At 40.0% G+C, this 17,350-nt stretch overlaps 1 protein-coding gene across 3 annotated transcripts in view; it reads left to right on the top strand.

The window, feature by feature from the left end:
• Positions 1–17,350, top strand: part of USP34 (ubiquitin specific peptidase 34) — a 128,065-nt gene that overhangs the window by 60,382 nt on the left and 50,333 nt on the right. For 2 of the 3 annotated variants that reach the window (XM_084829327.1, XM_084829325.1), the window contains 16 exons: positions 1,474–1,569; positions 4,946–5,028; positions 5,447–5,601; positions 5,719–5,832; positions 7,467–7,566; positions 7,689–7,848; positions 8,544–8,670; positions 8,763–8,910; positions 9,302–9,402; positions 10,873–11,082; positions 11,375–11,500; positions 14,894–15,016; positions 15,121–15,204; positions 15,659–15,745; positions 16,123–16,323; positions 17,176–17,258. In XM_084829327.1, coding sequence (XP_084685453.1) covers positions 1,474–1,569; positions 4,946–5,028; positions 5,447–5,601; positions 5,719–5,832; positions 7,467–7,566; positions 7,689–7,848; positions 8,544–8,670; positions 8,763–8,910; positions 9,302–9,402; positions 10,873–11,082; positions 11,375–11,500; positions 14,894–15,016; positions 15,121–15,204; positions 15,659–15,745; positions 16,123–16,323; positions 17,176–17,258 — 1,998 coding nt within the window. The remainder of the gene's footprint in view (positions 1–1,473; positions 1,570–4,945; positions 5,029–5,446; positions 5,602–5,718; positions 5,833–7,466; positions 7,567–7,688; positions 7,849–8,543; positions 8,671–8,762; positions 8,911–9,301; positions 9,403–10,872; positions 11,083–11,374; positions 11,501–14,893; positions 15,017–15,120; positions 15,205–15,658; positions 15,746–16,122; positions 16,324–17,175; positions 17,259–17,350) is intronic. The other variant, XM_084829326.1, reaches the window with a different exon arrangement.

Raw genomic sequence — 17,350 nt, 5'->3', positions numbered from 1 at the left:
TTACTATCAGTTGCCCTTCTTCCCATTCCCTTTTGTTCTACTCAGAAGAACTCTGCATTTAGCTATGCATATGCAGCTCAATGTATACCTCCCACCCTTTGTGAGCATTTCTTTCTATCTGGTGTTAAATTAATCACAGGTCCATATAGCCATCTTCCCCCCCCCCCCCCCCGCTTCAGCCTAACTCAAAAATTGCAAGACAGCAGCACCTGGAATAATATATCCTTGTGGCAGTGTGGACTGATCCTTGACTTCTTGCTTGGTCTTTGTTTTTAATAAGTTTTCAGGTTTCAATCTAGTTATCGATGGTTTGCATTTCTCCATAGTTCAGTAATGTTGTCTAATGCCCCCTTCTGGCCTTCATAGCATGGGAATCACTGCAGCATGGCACCTTCATGCAGTGCGAAAGGCAGTGTCAGAAGCCTCTGGTTGATGGCTTAGGAAGAGAAAGCACCATGTCATGGATTTCTTCCACATGAGCTGGGGCTTCTAGCAATACCGTGGCACTGTGTGAAGGAGCCACACTGCAGCATCCCACACATCACAAACATAACATTAGAATTGTCCCTAAGATTAAACCTGGGGTGTGATGTCCTCTGAATTCCACATGCTGATCTTCCAGAAAACATTTGTCAAAAATTTATTGAGTGGGAGCAGGGAACATGCAGTAGGGGAATGTTTTTGCTCCAGTATATGGGGCTGCAGTCCTAAAAGGTGGTGTGTGTGTCTGTGTTGGTTTTACATCAATATGTTGTTAAATATTACAATATTCTACTATTTGAGGGTCAGGTTCACAATATCTGCTAATTGGTTCCATTGCAAATTCCTGTTTAAAATGGGTAAATCCAGCTACCTATTTTACCATTATTGTCACAACAGATCAGGGCCCTGCATGCAGCTGTGTGTCTGTTTCTCTCCAGCCAACAACTTCTAGGAATGCAAGAAAGAATGGCTGAGTAAAGTACCAGAAGTAACTATCCTGGTTAAAATGACTGCATATCAAAGAAATAGTAATAAATGTGAGAGAATGACATTGGAAGCCAGTTTGAATCTGTATTAATTTTGTTGTGGTACACTATTATTCATTATTTGAATTTATTCCTCTCTCTGGGCTTCTTTCATTTAAATGAAATCCGCTAGACCTTTTAAAACACTGAAACTATACAAATCATACTTGAGTGAGGAGGAATAAAATGAGATGAGGACAGGTAAAGCAATCCAAGTTGTGCATAGCCCTTCTTTCCACTGATGTCCTGGGCAGTAATGAATGGAGGAATTGACCTGCAAGAAGTGTGTATAGTTAGTGCAAACACTCGAGATGTCTGAGCAGTCTTTGAGCTGAGAAACCTTATGAGAAGTTTTAGAATGTCCTCTAGTTAACAGAAAAACAATTGTTTGCATTTTTTGTGCACATTTTTTTCCAGCACATCCTACTGATCTGAAATGACATGTGTATCTCTTAAATTGAAACAGGTGGGCTGAAAAAGAACTTAATATGATGAAGCTTTTCTTTGATAATTTGGTACACTACATTCAAGCTGTCAGGGAAGGACAGCATAAGCATGCATTGTAAGTATGGTGTTGCAGGGAGGGGGGTCTTCTGTAGATTCATGACCTGATTTTTTAAAATCTCTGTTTCTTCCCCTTAATTAAACTTTATTAAAATACACTACAATGTGGCCAAAACTTGGTTCCTAATCAGCTAGAATTTCTGCACCTGGTTTATTAATCCACATCCACTCCTCAGTTTCTCTTTTGATCCACATTAGCACTTGTGAATGAAATGGTTAACAAACCACCCTGGCTGTGCTCAGACAGCACGATAACCCACCTTGTGGAAAACATGCTGCATTCAGAAAACACACTAACACACAGTTCAGTAAACAATTCATGGTTCAAAACAACCTACCCAGTGTGGGTTAGCGTGTTGTCTGAAAGCAGCCAATGTGTATATATATGCTTTTACTTCCCGTCCCTTGTCCCAGTCCCTCAATGGTTGTCCTGTCTTCAGAAGCAAAAATATGGCTAGTTTATGTAATCTCCGCATGTTGAGCTTCCTTGCACACTGAGCACTGGTTGCTGAGTGAATATATGTCTATGCTGGGAGGTGTTTGAAGTAAGGAGGTAGTCTGGAAATAGGAGCAAAGGGTGTGGGCTTTGTGGTTGGGGAATGCAGAAATGAGTGGAGATGAAAGGCAGCTTTGGGGGGTGGGGACACTGGTGGGTGGAGAGGAGATTGCCACGACTCTTGTGGTGTGTGAAAAAGAATGGCAAAAATATCCGTTCCAAAACAGACCAATCTGAGACAGCATGTGGGAGTAGAATTTGTTTTGTTTTAGTTGTGTGTGCTTATACCCATTCTAGATTCCAGCTACTCTTGGTGTGCCAAGTGGGATTTTTGACTTTTATTCTTTGAACAAAACACCCCTCCCCCATGCAGTTTCAAAAGGAGTTCTTCATATGTGGGTTTTGGGATGAGTGCTGTCCTTTGAGAAACACAAGCCCAAAGGCTAGGGGAGTGAATTAGATGCAGCTGAATTCTGACCTGAATTCAGCTGATTTGGAAAGATTGAGGAGATGCCTGAATCAAAGTGGGGCTCCTCTGAAGCAGACCGAATTAGAATGCAAACTCTCCTGAAGCTTTGTTAGTGATTAAGAAGGACACAGATACCATGTCTGCAAAAACTGATAACATTTCTCCCCAAGCTCTCCATGTAAGGAAGACAGGAGGGGAAGGGGAGGAAGAGGGGGTATGATGTGACTGACAGCCTTACGCTTCTAATCACAGTGGATTATTTTATCGGGGCTTTGGAAGGAGGGAAGTTGAAGTAATATATTGCAGGGCTGATCCAGTATTCAATGCTCATTGCTAGTTCTCTCTCCCAGGAGCAAGAACTTTAAAAGAGGTTGGGTGGGGTTTGGGACTTGGGAGAGTGTAGCATTGGATACTTGGTTGGAAATGCTCAGTGTGCAATTTCTTCTGCCTCTGCCACTGTATGCTCCACATCTATCATTCACCCCTGTCCTATTGCACTTCCTGTGACTTTGGTGCCAATTGAGCAGGAAACCAGAAAGACTTCAACTGTTCTTCCAGCAACATTGCTCCCTAGCCCCTGTACCTTTCTTCTGCAATTTTGCAGGTTTCCTTCCTAGGATAACCTCTAGGATGCATGCCATCTTCATAAAAATTTCCACACAAAAAAATAAACCAGGGTGGGAGGGTAACAAATCAGTCTCCTCTCCCAAATTTGAAGGCTCACCTTCCACAAAAACTGCTGCACCTATCATTTCAGGTTTCTTAGCTGGGGCCATCTCTGTGCTGTATGTTGTTTTCATAACAATTGCCCACAAAGAATGTAGGGGGAACATTGGCTGCTCTTGCACAAAACCCCTGAATCTGTTCCATCTGAAACTTGGCAGGCTTGATGCTCCCAGAAGGGGCAACTATGTCTACCATTTCCATCCAGTTCTGCCAAGATATAAAAGTTATTGGTAGTTGTTTGTGGTTGGTGCACACCTCTCCCAAAGATATTTTGGGCATGCAGAACTAGTTGCACGGTTCCTTGGATTCTGCCTGCTACGTATAATCACTGTTATCCATCCCAAGCCAGTGAGGTGAGCCACAAATTCAATAAACAGATAAAGATTGTACGTGTCTTGTAATTTTAAAAACACTGGAATTGTTTTAAATTATTAAATTTAAATTAAGTATTTGTAAGCAGCAGTAATGTGTGTTAGTTTTTCTTGGATAGAAGCAGTTTGTATTCATTTCGTTCATTACATTTCTATACCACCCAATAGCCAAAGCTCTCTAGGTGGTTTACAAAGATTTTGTATCTTTAAATTGACCAAATATTATTTTCAAGTGACTACCACCACTAGCTTATAGGATCTATTTTTTTAAATGGACATAGTTAAGTTTGCATGAATAAGGATAGTGCATAGTAATGATATTAGAAATAATAGTTAATAGCCTATATTGAAAAAAACTATTCTGAATGCTATGGCAATGTATTGGCTTAGTTTTAATTTAGATGATGCACTGAAAAAGTTTTAGAATTGACAAATTAAAATTCTCTCTTTTTGGGTTGAGACTTTTTTGCCTGCTACGCTCATAACAAGCGTTACTAATAGTGGGGTTAAATTAACACAATTATACTTAAAAAAAAATCCCAAGCAAAACACTGTGACAATGTATTTTGCAATAAGTACAATTCAATGTGAAAAATATGAAATTCTGCTAAGGAATACTAATTATAGGACAGAGGTACAATTATACGTGGATAGTCTCGGGTCTGGAACAACTACCAGTGTTTTTAATTTATTATGGGATCTCTCAGACCCTAACAGACTTTTTCCTTTAACTCTAAACCTTTTGGAAGTATGACTAACAATTATTGAGTGGTTAGTACAGTGGTGAGGAACATGTGGCCCTCCAGATGTTGTTGGATTGCACCATCCATCAGCGCTTTTAGGATTGCCAGTAGTGAGGAATGGATGATAGGAGTTGCAGTCCAACAACATCTGGAGGGCCCCATCCCTGAGTTAAAACCTCCTTGTCCTTAACTGCTTCATCAACATAAAAGTAAGTATTGTTAAATAAGACCATGTTGAGAAAATATTTTTGATGTGCCATGTTCCCCACCCCCTTATCTTAAACAGGGTCTAACTGACTCCAATTTCTTGTTAGTGAAGCCCTCAATCTAAAATGAATGTTTCAAAAATGCATACAATGGGCCAAGGTTGGCAGTTTAGAGCACCACAGAATTATCAACCTCTTTTTATAGTAGATCATATGAAGTTACATAAGTGGAGGAAAAAGTTTTAAACATATTTTTAATTCTCTTTCGGGTCCGTTATAAATCTGTAAGAGGGTAAGCAATAGCAGACACACATGCAAATTGATGACTGAATATACTGAAATAACCTATAACTTCAATGGTAGGTACAGCCACAGCGCAGAAGTTCAGGTGCGCCTTCAGTTCTTGACATGTGTCTTTTCAACTCTGGGATCACCAGATCACTTCAGTAAGTTTTCACTGTATCTCAAAATCGTTTGATATTTATACTGTAACTATCATAGAGCTTCAACAAATCAAAATTAAATTTAAACGTGGTATCAGCCAAACACTGAAGAAACAGAAAGGCGCCCTTAGGAAACTGCCACTGTTTTCAGGTCTTAAAGAGCAGCTCAGAAAGCTTATAGTTTTGAGTAGCCAGGATATGTAAACAATTTGTAGCCCCTTAGTGCTCTTCTAGGTGATTGTGATTTAGGTGATTGAGGAGGTGTTTCAATCCAAATGGTAATATGGGTCAAGCCAGTAGACAGGGAATGGAACAGGATCAGTGCAGGCTGTCTTGCTGTGTTTACTGAGGGCATGCCTTAGAGGGAGGATGTTAACAGCCTTTCACCAGAACATTGTCATATGTTGTTTTGAATCTCTAGGGTTAAGTCTGGAACAAGTAGACATACTATGGCACTGTTTGGTAGAGGATTCTGAATGCTATGATGATGCCCTACACTGGTTCTTAAATCAAGTACGAAGTAAAGACCAGCATGCCATGGGAATGGAAACCTACAAGCATCTTTTTTTAGAAAAGGTAGAATGGAAATCAGCTTGTTTGATACATAACCAGTTAGCTTTTCTATTGAAAACAAGCTTGATTATTGTGCTGCTTTTTTGTATTCTAAGTAAAACATGCTTTTCTTTTATTTAGATGCCTCAGCTAAAGCCCGAAACAATTAGTATGACTGGATTAAATTTGTTTCAGCATTTATGTAATTTGGCTCGCTTAGCTACTAGTGCTTATGATGGTGGCTCAAACTCTGAGGTAAGCAAGTACATTGACTTATTATTTTCCTTCTTTCTAATATTTACATGACTCTTCAGTTATTCATGAGAGAGGTTTTAGTAAGTGAATATTCAATGAGCATCACTGTTTAACAGATGTAATGTGGCCTTTGGTCCTTGTACAAGACATGTTCTGCAAATAGATGAGAAATTCTTCTTATTTGATGGGAAATTATGACCATCAAAACTCATAACACTGAGAATTATAACTCTTGGGAACAGGGATGCTGCTCTTTCTCCTTAAAGGGAAAGTGGCATATATACCTTCCTATAGTATGGAATTGGATGGAGTTGTATCATACCTATGCCCTCACTATGCCCTTAGGGGCCGCGGTGGCTTAGTGGTTAAGACGCTGAACTGCAGACTGGAAGGTCGGCAGGTCAGCAGTTTGAGACCCGAGTGCTGCGTGACGGAGTGAGCTCCCGTCTTCAGTCCCAGCTCCTGCCAACCTAGCAGTTCGAAAGCAAGAAATTGCAAGTAGATAAATAGGTACCGCTTCAGCGGGAAAGGTAACAGCGTTCCGTGCACCTCGGTGTTCAGTCATGCTGGCCACATGACCACGGAAGCGTCTTCGGACAGCGCTGGCTCTTCGGCTTAGAAATGGGGATGAGCACCGCACCCTAGAGTCGGACACGACTGGTTGGGGACACCTTTACCTTTTTTATGCCCTTACTAAAGATTTGGAATGTGGGTCAGAAGGGGTAGATGATTTCTCTTGATCTTTGCACAAAACAGGGCAGAAAGATTAGAGCAAGTGTAAATGAATCAACTGAACTGCTTCAGGAGTCTGTATTTCTTTTTCTTATACTCAGCCCCATTAATTGAAACCAGGGATTTTGAAGTGGCATGAATGGAGCAGCTTAAGAAATTGAATTTTTAAAAAGCCAAGGATGTGAATAAATGCCTGGTATGGCAGGTGATGAGACTGTAGTGCACTGCTTGAAAAGCCATGTTGAACTAGTAGTTACTGTAGCAGGCTGGCTGTGAATCAAAAGGCTGGACTTTGTCAGAAATTACTCAAAGGAGGGAATAAGTGGGGTTCTTGTGAAATTTTGAACATCATATTAGTTGTACTTGTGAGAGCTAATGTGATCCGAGCAGACATAATTTTTCCCCTGAATCTGGAAAACTTCCATTTAAGTCCCAGCTCAGTTCTAGTTGCATTACAAATGGCTGGCCTTGAGTGCCTTTAGGAAATTTAGTTAGTGTAATTCAGGGGTGGGGAACATGTGGGCCATGGGCCGTATGCACCCTTCCTGGTGTGGCCCTGCCACCCTGCACTGCCCCTCTCCTGAAATTTGAAAAAAGGGCCCTGTAGTGTTAGGGAGCAGTTTGCTGCTATATTTCAGAGGCAAACCAGCTATTTTTTTATCATAGTATCTCCAGTGTTCTGGTCTGCCCTTGCAAACTGGTGAATGAAAACCCTGCATGTGAAATGTTAATCTGGTCATTAGTTCAATAAAACCAGGCGGAGGGTGGGGGAGGGAGGGAGGGAGGGAGGCAGAAAGCAGATATGTTAATTGGTATTGTGAAATGCACACAAATGGAACATTGTGGTACTTGGGTGGGTGGTTAAATAAAAGAAATGACCAATTTCTCATTTCCTTTTGCAGTTGTGTGGTATGGACCAGTTCTGGGGCATTGCTTTAAGAGCGCAGTCTGGAGATGTGAGCCGTGCAGCAATACAGTATATTAACTCCTATTATATTAATGGTATGAGATACTGTTATGTGCTCAGGCCAGTGGAAATATTATGCATCATAATTTTTCTTCTTATAGGGACAGAATACATTTCAACGTGGTTATGAAACATTTATTTCTAAATCATCTTTCAGGTAAAACAGGTCTGGAGAAAGAACAAGAATTTATTAGCAAGTGCATGGAAAGCCTAATGATAGCATCTAGTAATCTTGAGCACGATTCACACTCAAGCCTCACCATTATTGAACGAGGGCTCCTGATGCTTAAGACTCATTTAGAAGCTTTTCGGAGAAGGTAAAATATATCCATACCATATTATTTAATAGGAATTTACAGTATAAGGGGAAATGACAAACACTGTTGAAAAGTATTCATGGGATTAAATCATAAGTCCTCCTTCTGCTATCATCAGGAATGGTATCTATTTTACATTAAATCTAGGACTCTTAAATACGTAAAGAGAACACCAAGTCACTTATTTGTTTTATTCAGTTTCCCTATTCGATTTTGATTCTGTGTCACTAAGATCAAGCTGGGTTATTTTGACTGAAAACATAATAACTGGGCTTTGAAAAGCTATTGAGGCTCATGCAGGGTGCTTTCAGTAGTCCCATGGAATTTTTAAAACCTATCTTCATTTTGAGCAGATCTCCCCATGCCATATTTCAAACTGCTTCTGAAATGCTACTTAGTTTCAAAGCCAGTTTACCATGTGGCATTGGGTGGGCTACTGGTCAAGAGAAACAAGACTGAGCTGCCCTGTAGCTTCTGAAACCAGCTTCATGGTCCTTTGGGTCTTGGCAAACCTTTATAAAACCAACAAGATTTAAAATTCAGAAATTCACAGAGTCCCCTTGCCCTTGCCCTGAATTAACTTTAGCCTAGTCCCAAAAGCCAGCCTGAACAGGAAGTCTGTAAAGCCTACAAAAAGATTCTTAGGCAGTTCAGTTTGTCTTTCTTTTTATATGACAATATTATTTCCCTCTCAGGTTTGCATATCATCTGAGACAATGGCAAATTGAGGGCACTGGCATCAGCAGCCATTTAAAGGCGTTGAGTGACAAACAGTCACTACCTCTCAGAATTGTTTGCCAGCCAGCTGGACTTCCTGACAAGGTATGTTCTAGCAATTTGTTTTTCAAATTAATGTTGTTTTATGTCGTTGTTTTTTCATTCATTCTCAACTAAACAATTGTGTCATGTTTCAGATGACAATTGAAATGTACCCAAGTGATCAGGTAGCAGATTTAAGAGCCGAGGTTACACATTGGTATGAGAATTTGCAGAAAGAACAGTTAAACCAACAAGCTCATCTGCAAGAATTTGGCCAAAGCAGTCGGAAGGGGGACTTTCCAGGTAAGCTTTAAAGTATTTGTTGTTATAGCCTGGCTTGGGTCTGGTTTATAGGTCACCCATTTAGAGTTCTTCCAAGGTAATGACTTTTAAGGGAAATGGTTTGTGCAGTGTGCATAACCTTGTTTTTTGTTGGTTTTTTTACATTTTACCCAGAGTTAATTTTTCCTTTTCTCCAAAAGGCTTCTCAAATATGCTTCCCTAAATTAGTACCTTAATAATAATTACTTTGTTGGTCTGACAAAGGAAATGAGTTCAGTCCATTCTCAGTGAATGAACGAAAAGGTTAATTCGAAATAAGACTAAGGTTAATTCGAAATGAGAAATTGGTCCCTATAACATTATTCCCCCCACCCCAGTCAAATTATAAAGCAAGTTTGTGCTCTGTTTTTAGGTGGTCTCATGGGGCCTGTAAGAATGATCTCTTCTGGACATGAACTAACAACTGACTATGATGAAAAAACTCTTCATGAACTGGGATTTAAAGATATGCAGGTATTGACAGATATACAAAAGAGGTCATTTTACAGTGATATTGTTATATGGTGATGATAAAGCACCGTCATCAGCATACGTGTCACTATGCAGAGTTCCATAAATTTAAAAAAAATGGGCAGGTACTTCTTGCAAAGAACTTACAATCTAAACCAGACAGTGGGAAAGATAATAACTGGTGGTGGTCAGAACAGCGTTGCCAGCGTTTTTTGACTGGCCCTTGCTCCTGTGCCTTTAACAGCAACTAGCTGTACAGGCATTAGGAAGTAACAATATAGGAGAAGAAGGAGGAGGAGGAGAAGAAATTTCCCATCCTGTGGAAAGCTTCAGCTTCTGATTTCAGCACATCAAGGTTCTGTTAAAAGCACAGGAACAGACAAGGCCATTTGTTTAATCTTTTGGCAACCCTAATGGAGAGGAAGAGATGAGAGTAGGAAGGGATGGACATATGCAAATACAGTTACACATAGTTAAACTTGGTACCATTGGAAGTGAGGATTAAGCAATTGAGCCAAAACCCATGGGGAAAAATGGTAGGTTATGAGGAAGAATTTGGCCTTGTTCAGAATGCTGGTGAAATGCAAACATCTCTTTTGCATCTTTTGTCTGCTACAGTATGTTTAATTTCCTGCTCTTTCTAATGTGAACCTAAAGTAGAAATGCTGTTCATACATAAGTGAGTGTTGTTGCTATTTTGCTGCCTTGGGGAGAAGCAACGTTCTTTGAAGTAGGACAATTATGAACATAGTATGTAAAGATCCAAGCAATTTTTTCCTCATTTTCCTCAGAGGTGGGCATTCTGGAGAGGGTTGTATTCTCTCTTGGGATCTCAAGTCAGGATTAAATTTTGTTGGCCATCTCGATCCCAAGGAGTAGTAATCCACCTTTTAGACCACAAAACTATTCCCATCCTGGGGAACGTAATGTAGTATTGGTTCAGTGCATACTGGATGCTAATTGATTTAAAACTGCAGAGTCTGTGAGCTACATTCCACTCCAGTGGTGGTTTTCTGCTTTTAGTTGATCTCATTGGAAGCTCATCTGTTGTGCTTTCTCCTCTGTCCATATGGTCCTTTTGCAATACTTCTCATAAGATTAAGTCTTTGTCACATATAGCCAGATCTCTGCTGTACCATAATTTGCCCATTACAATCAAGGATCCTCTCTGGGATACTGACTTATTCTTTGCCAGAGGATTGATTTGTGCCTCTTTTCCTGAAGCCTGGCTGCAGTAGCAGACCTTGGCTTGCCTGTGATAGTATGTTTTTAAAGTAGCTTCATGCACATTACTTATTCTGCAAAACTAGTAGTAGTTTTAAAATGAAGTTTTTCTGGAAATGTGTGAAATAAAGTTGTATAAAGAAAATAACCCATAAAAATGTCCAATTGTCTTTTGAAAAGCTATATGGTAATTACAGTACAGACTACTGTACTTCTTTAAAAAAAGAAAATCCTTATTTTTTATTTCAGATGGTGTTCGTATCATTGGGTGCTCCAAGGAGAGAGCGAAAGGGAGAAGGTGTTCAGCTTCCGGCATCCTGCTTGCCACCACCCCAGAAGGACAATATTCCAATGCTCTTACTTCTGCAAGAGCCTCATCTTACCACCCTCTTTGATTTGCTAGAGATGCTTGCCTCCTTTAAGCCTCCTCCTGCAGAGGTGGCTATGGAAGATAGTGAGGTAATTTTAATCAAGTTTTTACGTAGGAATGTGAATCATTGAAGCTAATACTTCAATTAAGAAAAAAATCAGATACCTTATAAAACATAGTGACTTGTTAATACTTTCATCATCAGTTGAGTTAATTTAGCATCATGCCTCTCTACTATATTTCACTTGCCTTTGTTTGTCAAAGTAACTTCAGTGATGTTTATATTGTCCTGCAGAATATGTAGATTGGCTGTAAATATAAAATAGTTCACTTAGGTTGTTTTATTACATTAACATGATATATTTTTGTATGGCTGTTCAGAGTGCAAAATGTGAAGAACTCCATCTTCATGCAGAAAATCTGTCAAGGCGAGTTTGGGAGTTGTTAATGCTTCTGCCTACATGCCCCAATATGCTTCAGGCATTTCAAAATATTTCAGATGAACAGGTGAGTGAAGAGTCACTCCTTAAATATTTACATCTGTTAATACAGGGGGTTGGTATCCTCTTAGGATATCTTCACTTGTCATGATTTGACATGTTATACACAGGTTTACAATCTGGCACTGTAATTTTGGTGTCTGGTATTCAAATGCCCCTGACTGTTGGTGTACCCTCTGCCTAGTGATGCACTTAATTTGGCATTGACATGAAAGCATTAAAAGCATATTTAGGAAAGTGTTCACTCATTAATGTGTCCATATCAGCTCAAGTGAATGTTCGTTGGTGTGGATATAATTTTAAACTGCTTTATAATGCTCTAGTGATGTGTGGTGTGCTTTTAGAGGGTTCACCATAATGATTTCGGCTCAGGTAGAAACACTGTAAATGCCAGGATATATAATGGGCCAGAGCTATTTAGAGCTTTGTGGGTTTTTGGAATTGTACCAGAAAGGCTATAGGAAGCAATTGTTGAATGTTGTTATTGATCCACCCCTGTGGTAGCAGATAAAGACACAGTTCTATGTTTTGGATGGTTGTACTACATTAAATGCACTTGCACTGAGCTGTAACTTCTCTACCTGGGTTATTTAGTTCTGTAGTTCTTTGTTGCACTGAGGATTACTCTTTTAGTTTGTCCGTTGCTGAGTACCTCATTTAATTATTTTTTCAGCTACCGAGTAGGAGATGCTTTTTAACTTGTTCATAAATAATCTGAAGTTCAGGGTGAGCAGTGAAGTGGCCAAGTTAGTTAGGGTGGTTAAAATAAACAGGGGCAGTGAAGAACTCCAAAAGGATATCTCCAAACTGAGGGAATGAGTATTAAAATGTCAAATGTGTATAAGCAAATGTTAAAGTGATGCACACTGGGGCAAAAAAACCCTAACTTCACATATATCGTTATGAGATTTGTGTTAGCAGTGACTGACCAGGAAAAGGATCTTCAAGTAGTAATGGATAGCCTGATGAAAAAATCAACCCATTATACAGCTGCTGTAAAAACAAATTCCATGTTGAAGATCATTGGGAAAGGAATCGAAAATAAAACTGCCAGTATCATAATGACTTTATGGAGCAACCACACTTGGAATGTGTACAGTTCTGCTTATTTTATCTCAAAAAGAATACTGTAGAGGTGAAAAAGGTGCAAAAAAAATGTCCAAGGGGCTGAAGCAACTCCCCTATGTGGAAAGGTTATGACATTTAGGCCTTTTTAGTTTAAAAAAAGGGATGACAGAGGTATGTAAAATTATGCATGGTGTGGAGAAAGTAAACTCTCATAATAGTAGAGCCCGGGATCATCCCATGAAGCTGAGTGGTGGGAGTTTCAGGACAGATAAAAGGAACTTCTTCATACCTCATATAGTTAAACTGTGGAATTCACTACCACAGGAGGTAGTGATGGCAACTGACTTGGATAGCTTTAAAAGGGGATTAGACAAATTAATGAAAGATGCCACTATCCGTGGCTTGTAGTCATGATGGTTATATATTATCTCCAGTATTAGAGACAATGGCCTGGTTTGCAAATAACTCTTATCCATTATTTAACTGATGGGTTGTTGAATTCTGGGTTGTCGTGATATGTGAACCCGGCCATACTAACAAACCATGGTTGGTTCATTATGAACAACCTAGAAAGAAAACACAGAGACTTGTTTGCACAATCACAGCCTGGTTAACAATCCATGGTAGCTATCAGGATTGATTCTGAGCGCAGGAAGATAGCAGCTCAGATTCAGAAGAGGAGCAGCCAGAACTGGGGGAGGTTTTTTCACAGGCAAGTTCAGATATGGATAGGCGTGCTTCTCAGGTTACCAACTCCCAGATGGCCGGGCATGAAGCTTCATCCTTACCCCCCTCCGTGAGAAACAGCAAGCAGGGGGAGGAGGGGCTTGAGGTCTGTGACCTAAGAGATGCTAGGTGGAGACGCAGAGCTAAGAGGGAAACATCAGGGGTGGAGCTTAGACATTCGAGGCTACGCAGGGGAGCAGCAGGCGAGGGGTGGGACCTTCCTCCCTAAGTTAGCCTAGTTCAGACAGATGCCCTTTCAAACTACGGGCAACTTTCGTTTATCCCATTTGAATCCCATGGAGGCATTCCTTTGTAGCCAGAGAGTCTTCGAGGATTTGCATCTGTAATGAATCTGTGAATAATGAATTAAAGGCATGAGACTGAAGTCTCTCTTTTTGTGTGTTTGTGAGTGCTTGAGGAAAGGGGGGGCCAAGGGAATCTTGACAGAAGCTTGTTAACCCTGCCACACGTGCCGGTCACATGCCAGTGAGATTTCCCTGATTACCCTCACTGGTGTGGATTGCCATGTCATCTGAACCCAGGTGACATGGCTTGTTTGAGGGGGCAGCAACCCTCAAATAACCCATGGGCTTATTTCCCTCACCACGATCATGTGAGCTGGTCCATGGCTTGTTGTTGAGTTGTGAACTCTGAGTTGTTTAAACTATGGCTTGTCATTACATGTGAACCCAGAACTATGGGTTGTTTTGCCAGGCTACAGAGGTAATGGGCAGGAGTGATAAAAAACCTAGCCATTCTACATGTTAGTACTACAGTGCCACAAAGGCATTTGGGATAGAGGGAGGGAGCAGGTGAAGGAGGAAGGAAACAAACAATCCAAGGGTTGAGAAAGCAAACCATAGTTTGTTTGATCATCTGCCAGACAGACTCTGGGTAGGGCAACAAACCATCAGTCAAACCATGTGTTAGTATTATTTGTGAACCAGATCAGAATGTCTCTCAATGTCAGTTGCTGGGGAACATGAGTTGGAAGATGCTGTTGTGTTTATGATGTGGGTTTCCCACAGGCATCTTGTTAACAACTGTGGGGACAGATAGGCATTTGGTCTGATTCAGCATAGCTCTCCTTATGTTCTTATATTCTTATGAAAATGTTCTAAAGATGTTTGCGTTAAAACCTGAGTGATATACTTGTCCTCTACGGCCATGATCCAGTAAAACTATATATGTATGAATGGGGCATAACCATCAACAGGGGAGAGGATTTATTTGAAATTTTTCCTGCAACACTACTGAAGAGGCAAACCACATTTCAGTCTAATTTTTGAATGTAAACTGAAACGGAGGCTTCCTCTTCTGCAGTTGCTAGAAATATCAAAGAAACTTACAGCTAATTATCATTTTCCTCTCTTATTTTCATTTTCACCTCAGGAATCCCTGGTGATCCCCAGACCACAGCCTAAGAACCAGTGATTCATGTTGTTAAAATCATTATCTCCCACTGAATATAACTTGAATAGTTGAGAATTGTTTCTGTAAGAATTCATATTAAAGCTCAGAAGCAAATTATTAGCTACCCTCTCTTTTATGGCATATTGGTGTTGCTCATTTCCTCACTGGTTGTAATGTTTTGCTCTTTTTAAAGGGTAATGATGGATTTAATTGGAAAGATCTTTTGAGAATAAAAAGTGCCCATAAACTTCTGTATGCCCTTGAAATCATTGAAGCTCTTGGAAAACCCAACAGAAGAATAAGGCGAGAATCCACGGTAGTGTCACTCTGTTTCAAAATTTTATTTCTTATGCATATCAGGAGGAGCTTTTCAAAATGGGTTTTTTTTAATAATAATTATGTTTTTGTCATTAACTTTAGGGCAGTTACAGTGATCTGTATCCAGATTCTGATGACTCAAGTGAAGATCAAATAGAAAATAGTAAAAACACATGGAGCTGCAAGGTTCGATACTGCTGTATTAACATACTGTACTGTTAGGAATATTTATGTGTGCATATCTTTATTCTTTTGGCTGGTGGAAAATTAGGAATTTGTATAAGTGAAGCAAGCATTTTATAGTAGAAAGGTCCAACATATAGCAGGTAGATAAACATCTTGCTTGCTGACACTGAATAGTGTCAAAGTCTATTATATGAGGAATCCGGTCCATAAGCTATTCTACAAGTTACACAGACTGAGGTGGTTGAATGAAATGGCGAAGTTCTTTGAGCATTCTACTTCAGACAGCAAGTTGAAGACTCCATTTTTTAGCACATCCTTGTGTAAAACAAAAAACGTAAATTCGTCTTGAGAGAATAAAAGTGTTCAGTCATGCATGCGAAGAAGTTTGTATCCTGCAACACAGTTTGTTTTTGGCTGTCTTTACTCATTTGTCACTTTTATCATTTGCTTACAGTTTGTTGCTTCTGGAGGGCTCCAGCAGCTCTTGGAAATCTTTAACTCTGGGATTCTAGAGCCTAAAGAGCAGGAATCATGGACTGTGGTAGGTGACAGTTCATTACTATAGTCTTCCTTTAACTAGATGTATGGATTACCTGATTCTTAAGATGCCTACAGTTACATAAGCATGCCTATTGTCAGAAGCAAGCCATTTACAGATGAGGGAGTGTGTTTTTGTAGTTTTCCTGCCTACAACGCTCTCCCCTTTAATTTCAGTTGCAGGTATAGCTTTGCCCATACAAGGGGATGTAAGTGTTGAGCTGCTTCCCTCTTTTGAAGTGAATGGGAAAGCCAATGCACTTAAGAGCTCTGTGCAGAAATTTCTATAGTGTTTCTGATTTTAAAGTGTCCTGTTGTTAGCTGTACACATTGCAATGGTAAACCAAGTTAAAGATGTCTGCTGAAATTTCCTATTTGCAGTGGCTACTAGACTGTCTTGCCTGCCTGCTCAAGTTGATATGCCAGTTTGCAGTAGATCCTTCAGATCTGGATTTGGCTTATCACGATGTTTTTGCCTGGTCTGGAGTAGCAGAGAATCACAGGAAAAGAACTTGGCCAGGGAAATCACGGAAGACTGCAGGAGATCATACAAAGGGCCTTCACATACCCCGCCTGACAGAGGTGAGAAATAAGCAGCATAACAACTTCTTTTTTTTAACTTCAAGGAGATGAACTTTTGTTTCATCCCGACTGGTTCTGTCAGTCTCAAGGTTCTTAAGCAACATGACTTCCAACTCCCAAGGTTCCCTGTATGAGAGCACACACATATATGCGAACACAGAGACAGAGATTTATTAGGAAACGCCATAGCTAGAAAAAAAAGAGACGTTTGACAGGCTGTTATATCCGAAGAGCTGCGTTTTCACTGTCTGAGCGCTCTCCTACTCCGTACATGCTTTGCATGCAGAAGGATCTGGGTCCAGTCCTTGACATCTCCAGTTTGATAAAGCAACAAATGTTGGGGAAAAAATCTGCCTGAGACATAGGAGCGATGCTACCGTAGTACTGTTTCAGATGGACAAGTCTTTCTGCATGACTGTGATAAAGGGTATGGAAACCCTGACATACTACCAAAAGATCAGGAGTACTGAGGCACTTTAGCAAAGGATATCTGTTTTGCTGTGCTACTGAAGACCCAGGGTTCAGTTAAGCAGCTTTATGGAACTGGAATGCTCTTAAATTTGTAAAAACGATTGAGCTATGAAGCAGGTTATGCTAGCAAATCGTGAGAACTCCATAGTTCGGCTCTTGGGTAGTATAGAAATGTAATAAATGGTTGGAAGGTTTTCACAGAATATTTGAATGTTCATGTATGTTTGGCTGAGGTCCAAGGTATCTTGCTTGTTGTTCCTATGCTGGGATTCATATGGCTAACACAACTATTTTTTCCGGTTTGTTTTAAAGCATAATATGTATAACTTTGAAGGTAGCAGTTGCATTAACTGTTTTCTTTTGACTTCAATTTTTTTAAAGGTATTTCTTGTACTTGTCCAGGGAACCAGTTTGATTCAGCGACTTATGTGTGTTGCTTATACATATGACAACTTGGCGCCTAGGTACAATAACCTTTTTTTAATATCTTTGGTAAGATTTATAGTATATATATTTGCATTAAAGCATCGTACCAAACTTGATGATTTACCCATTT

This window comes from Heloderma suspectum, chromosome 1 (genome assembly GCF_057233095.1).
Source record: "Heloderma suspectum isolate Gila_16-S chromosome 1, 16-S_ref, whole genome shotgun sequence".
Taxonomy (NCBI): Eukaryota; Metazoa; Chordata; class Lepidosauria; order Squamata; family Helodermatidae; genus Heloderma; species Heloderma suspectum.
The sequence above is the reverse complement of the archived record's forward strand: the minus strand, read 5'-3'. Positions and strand labels throughout refer to the sequence as shown.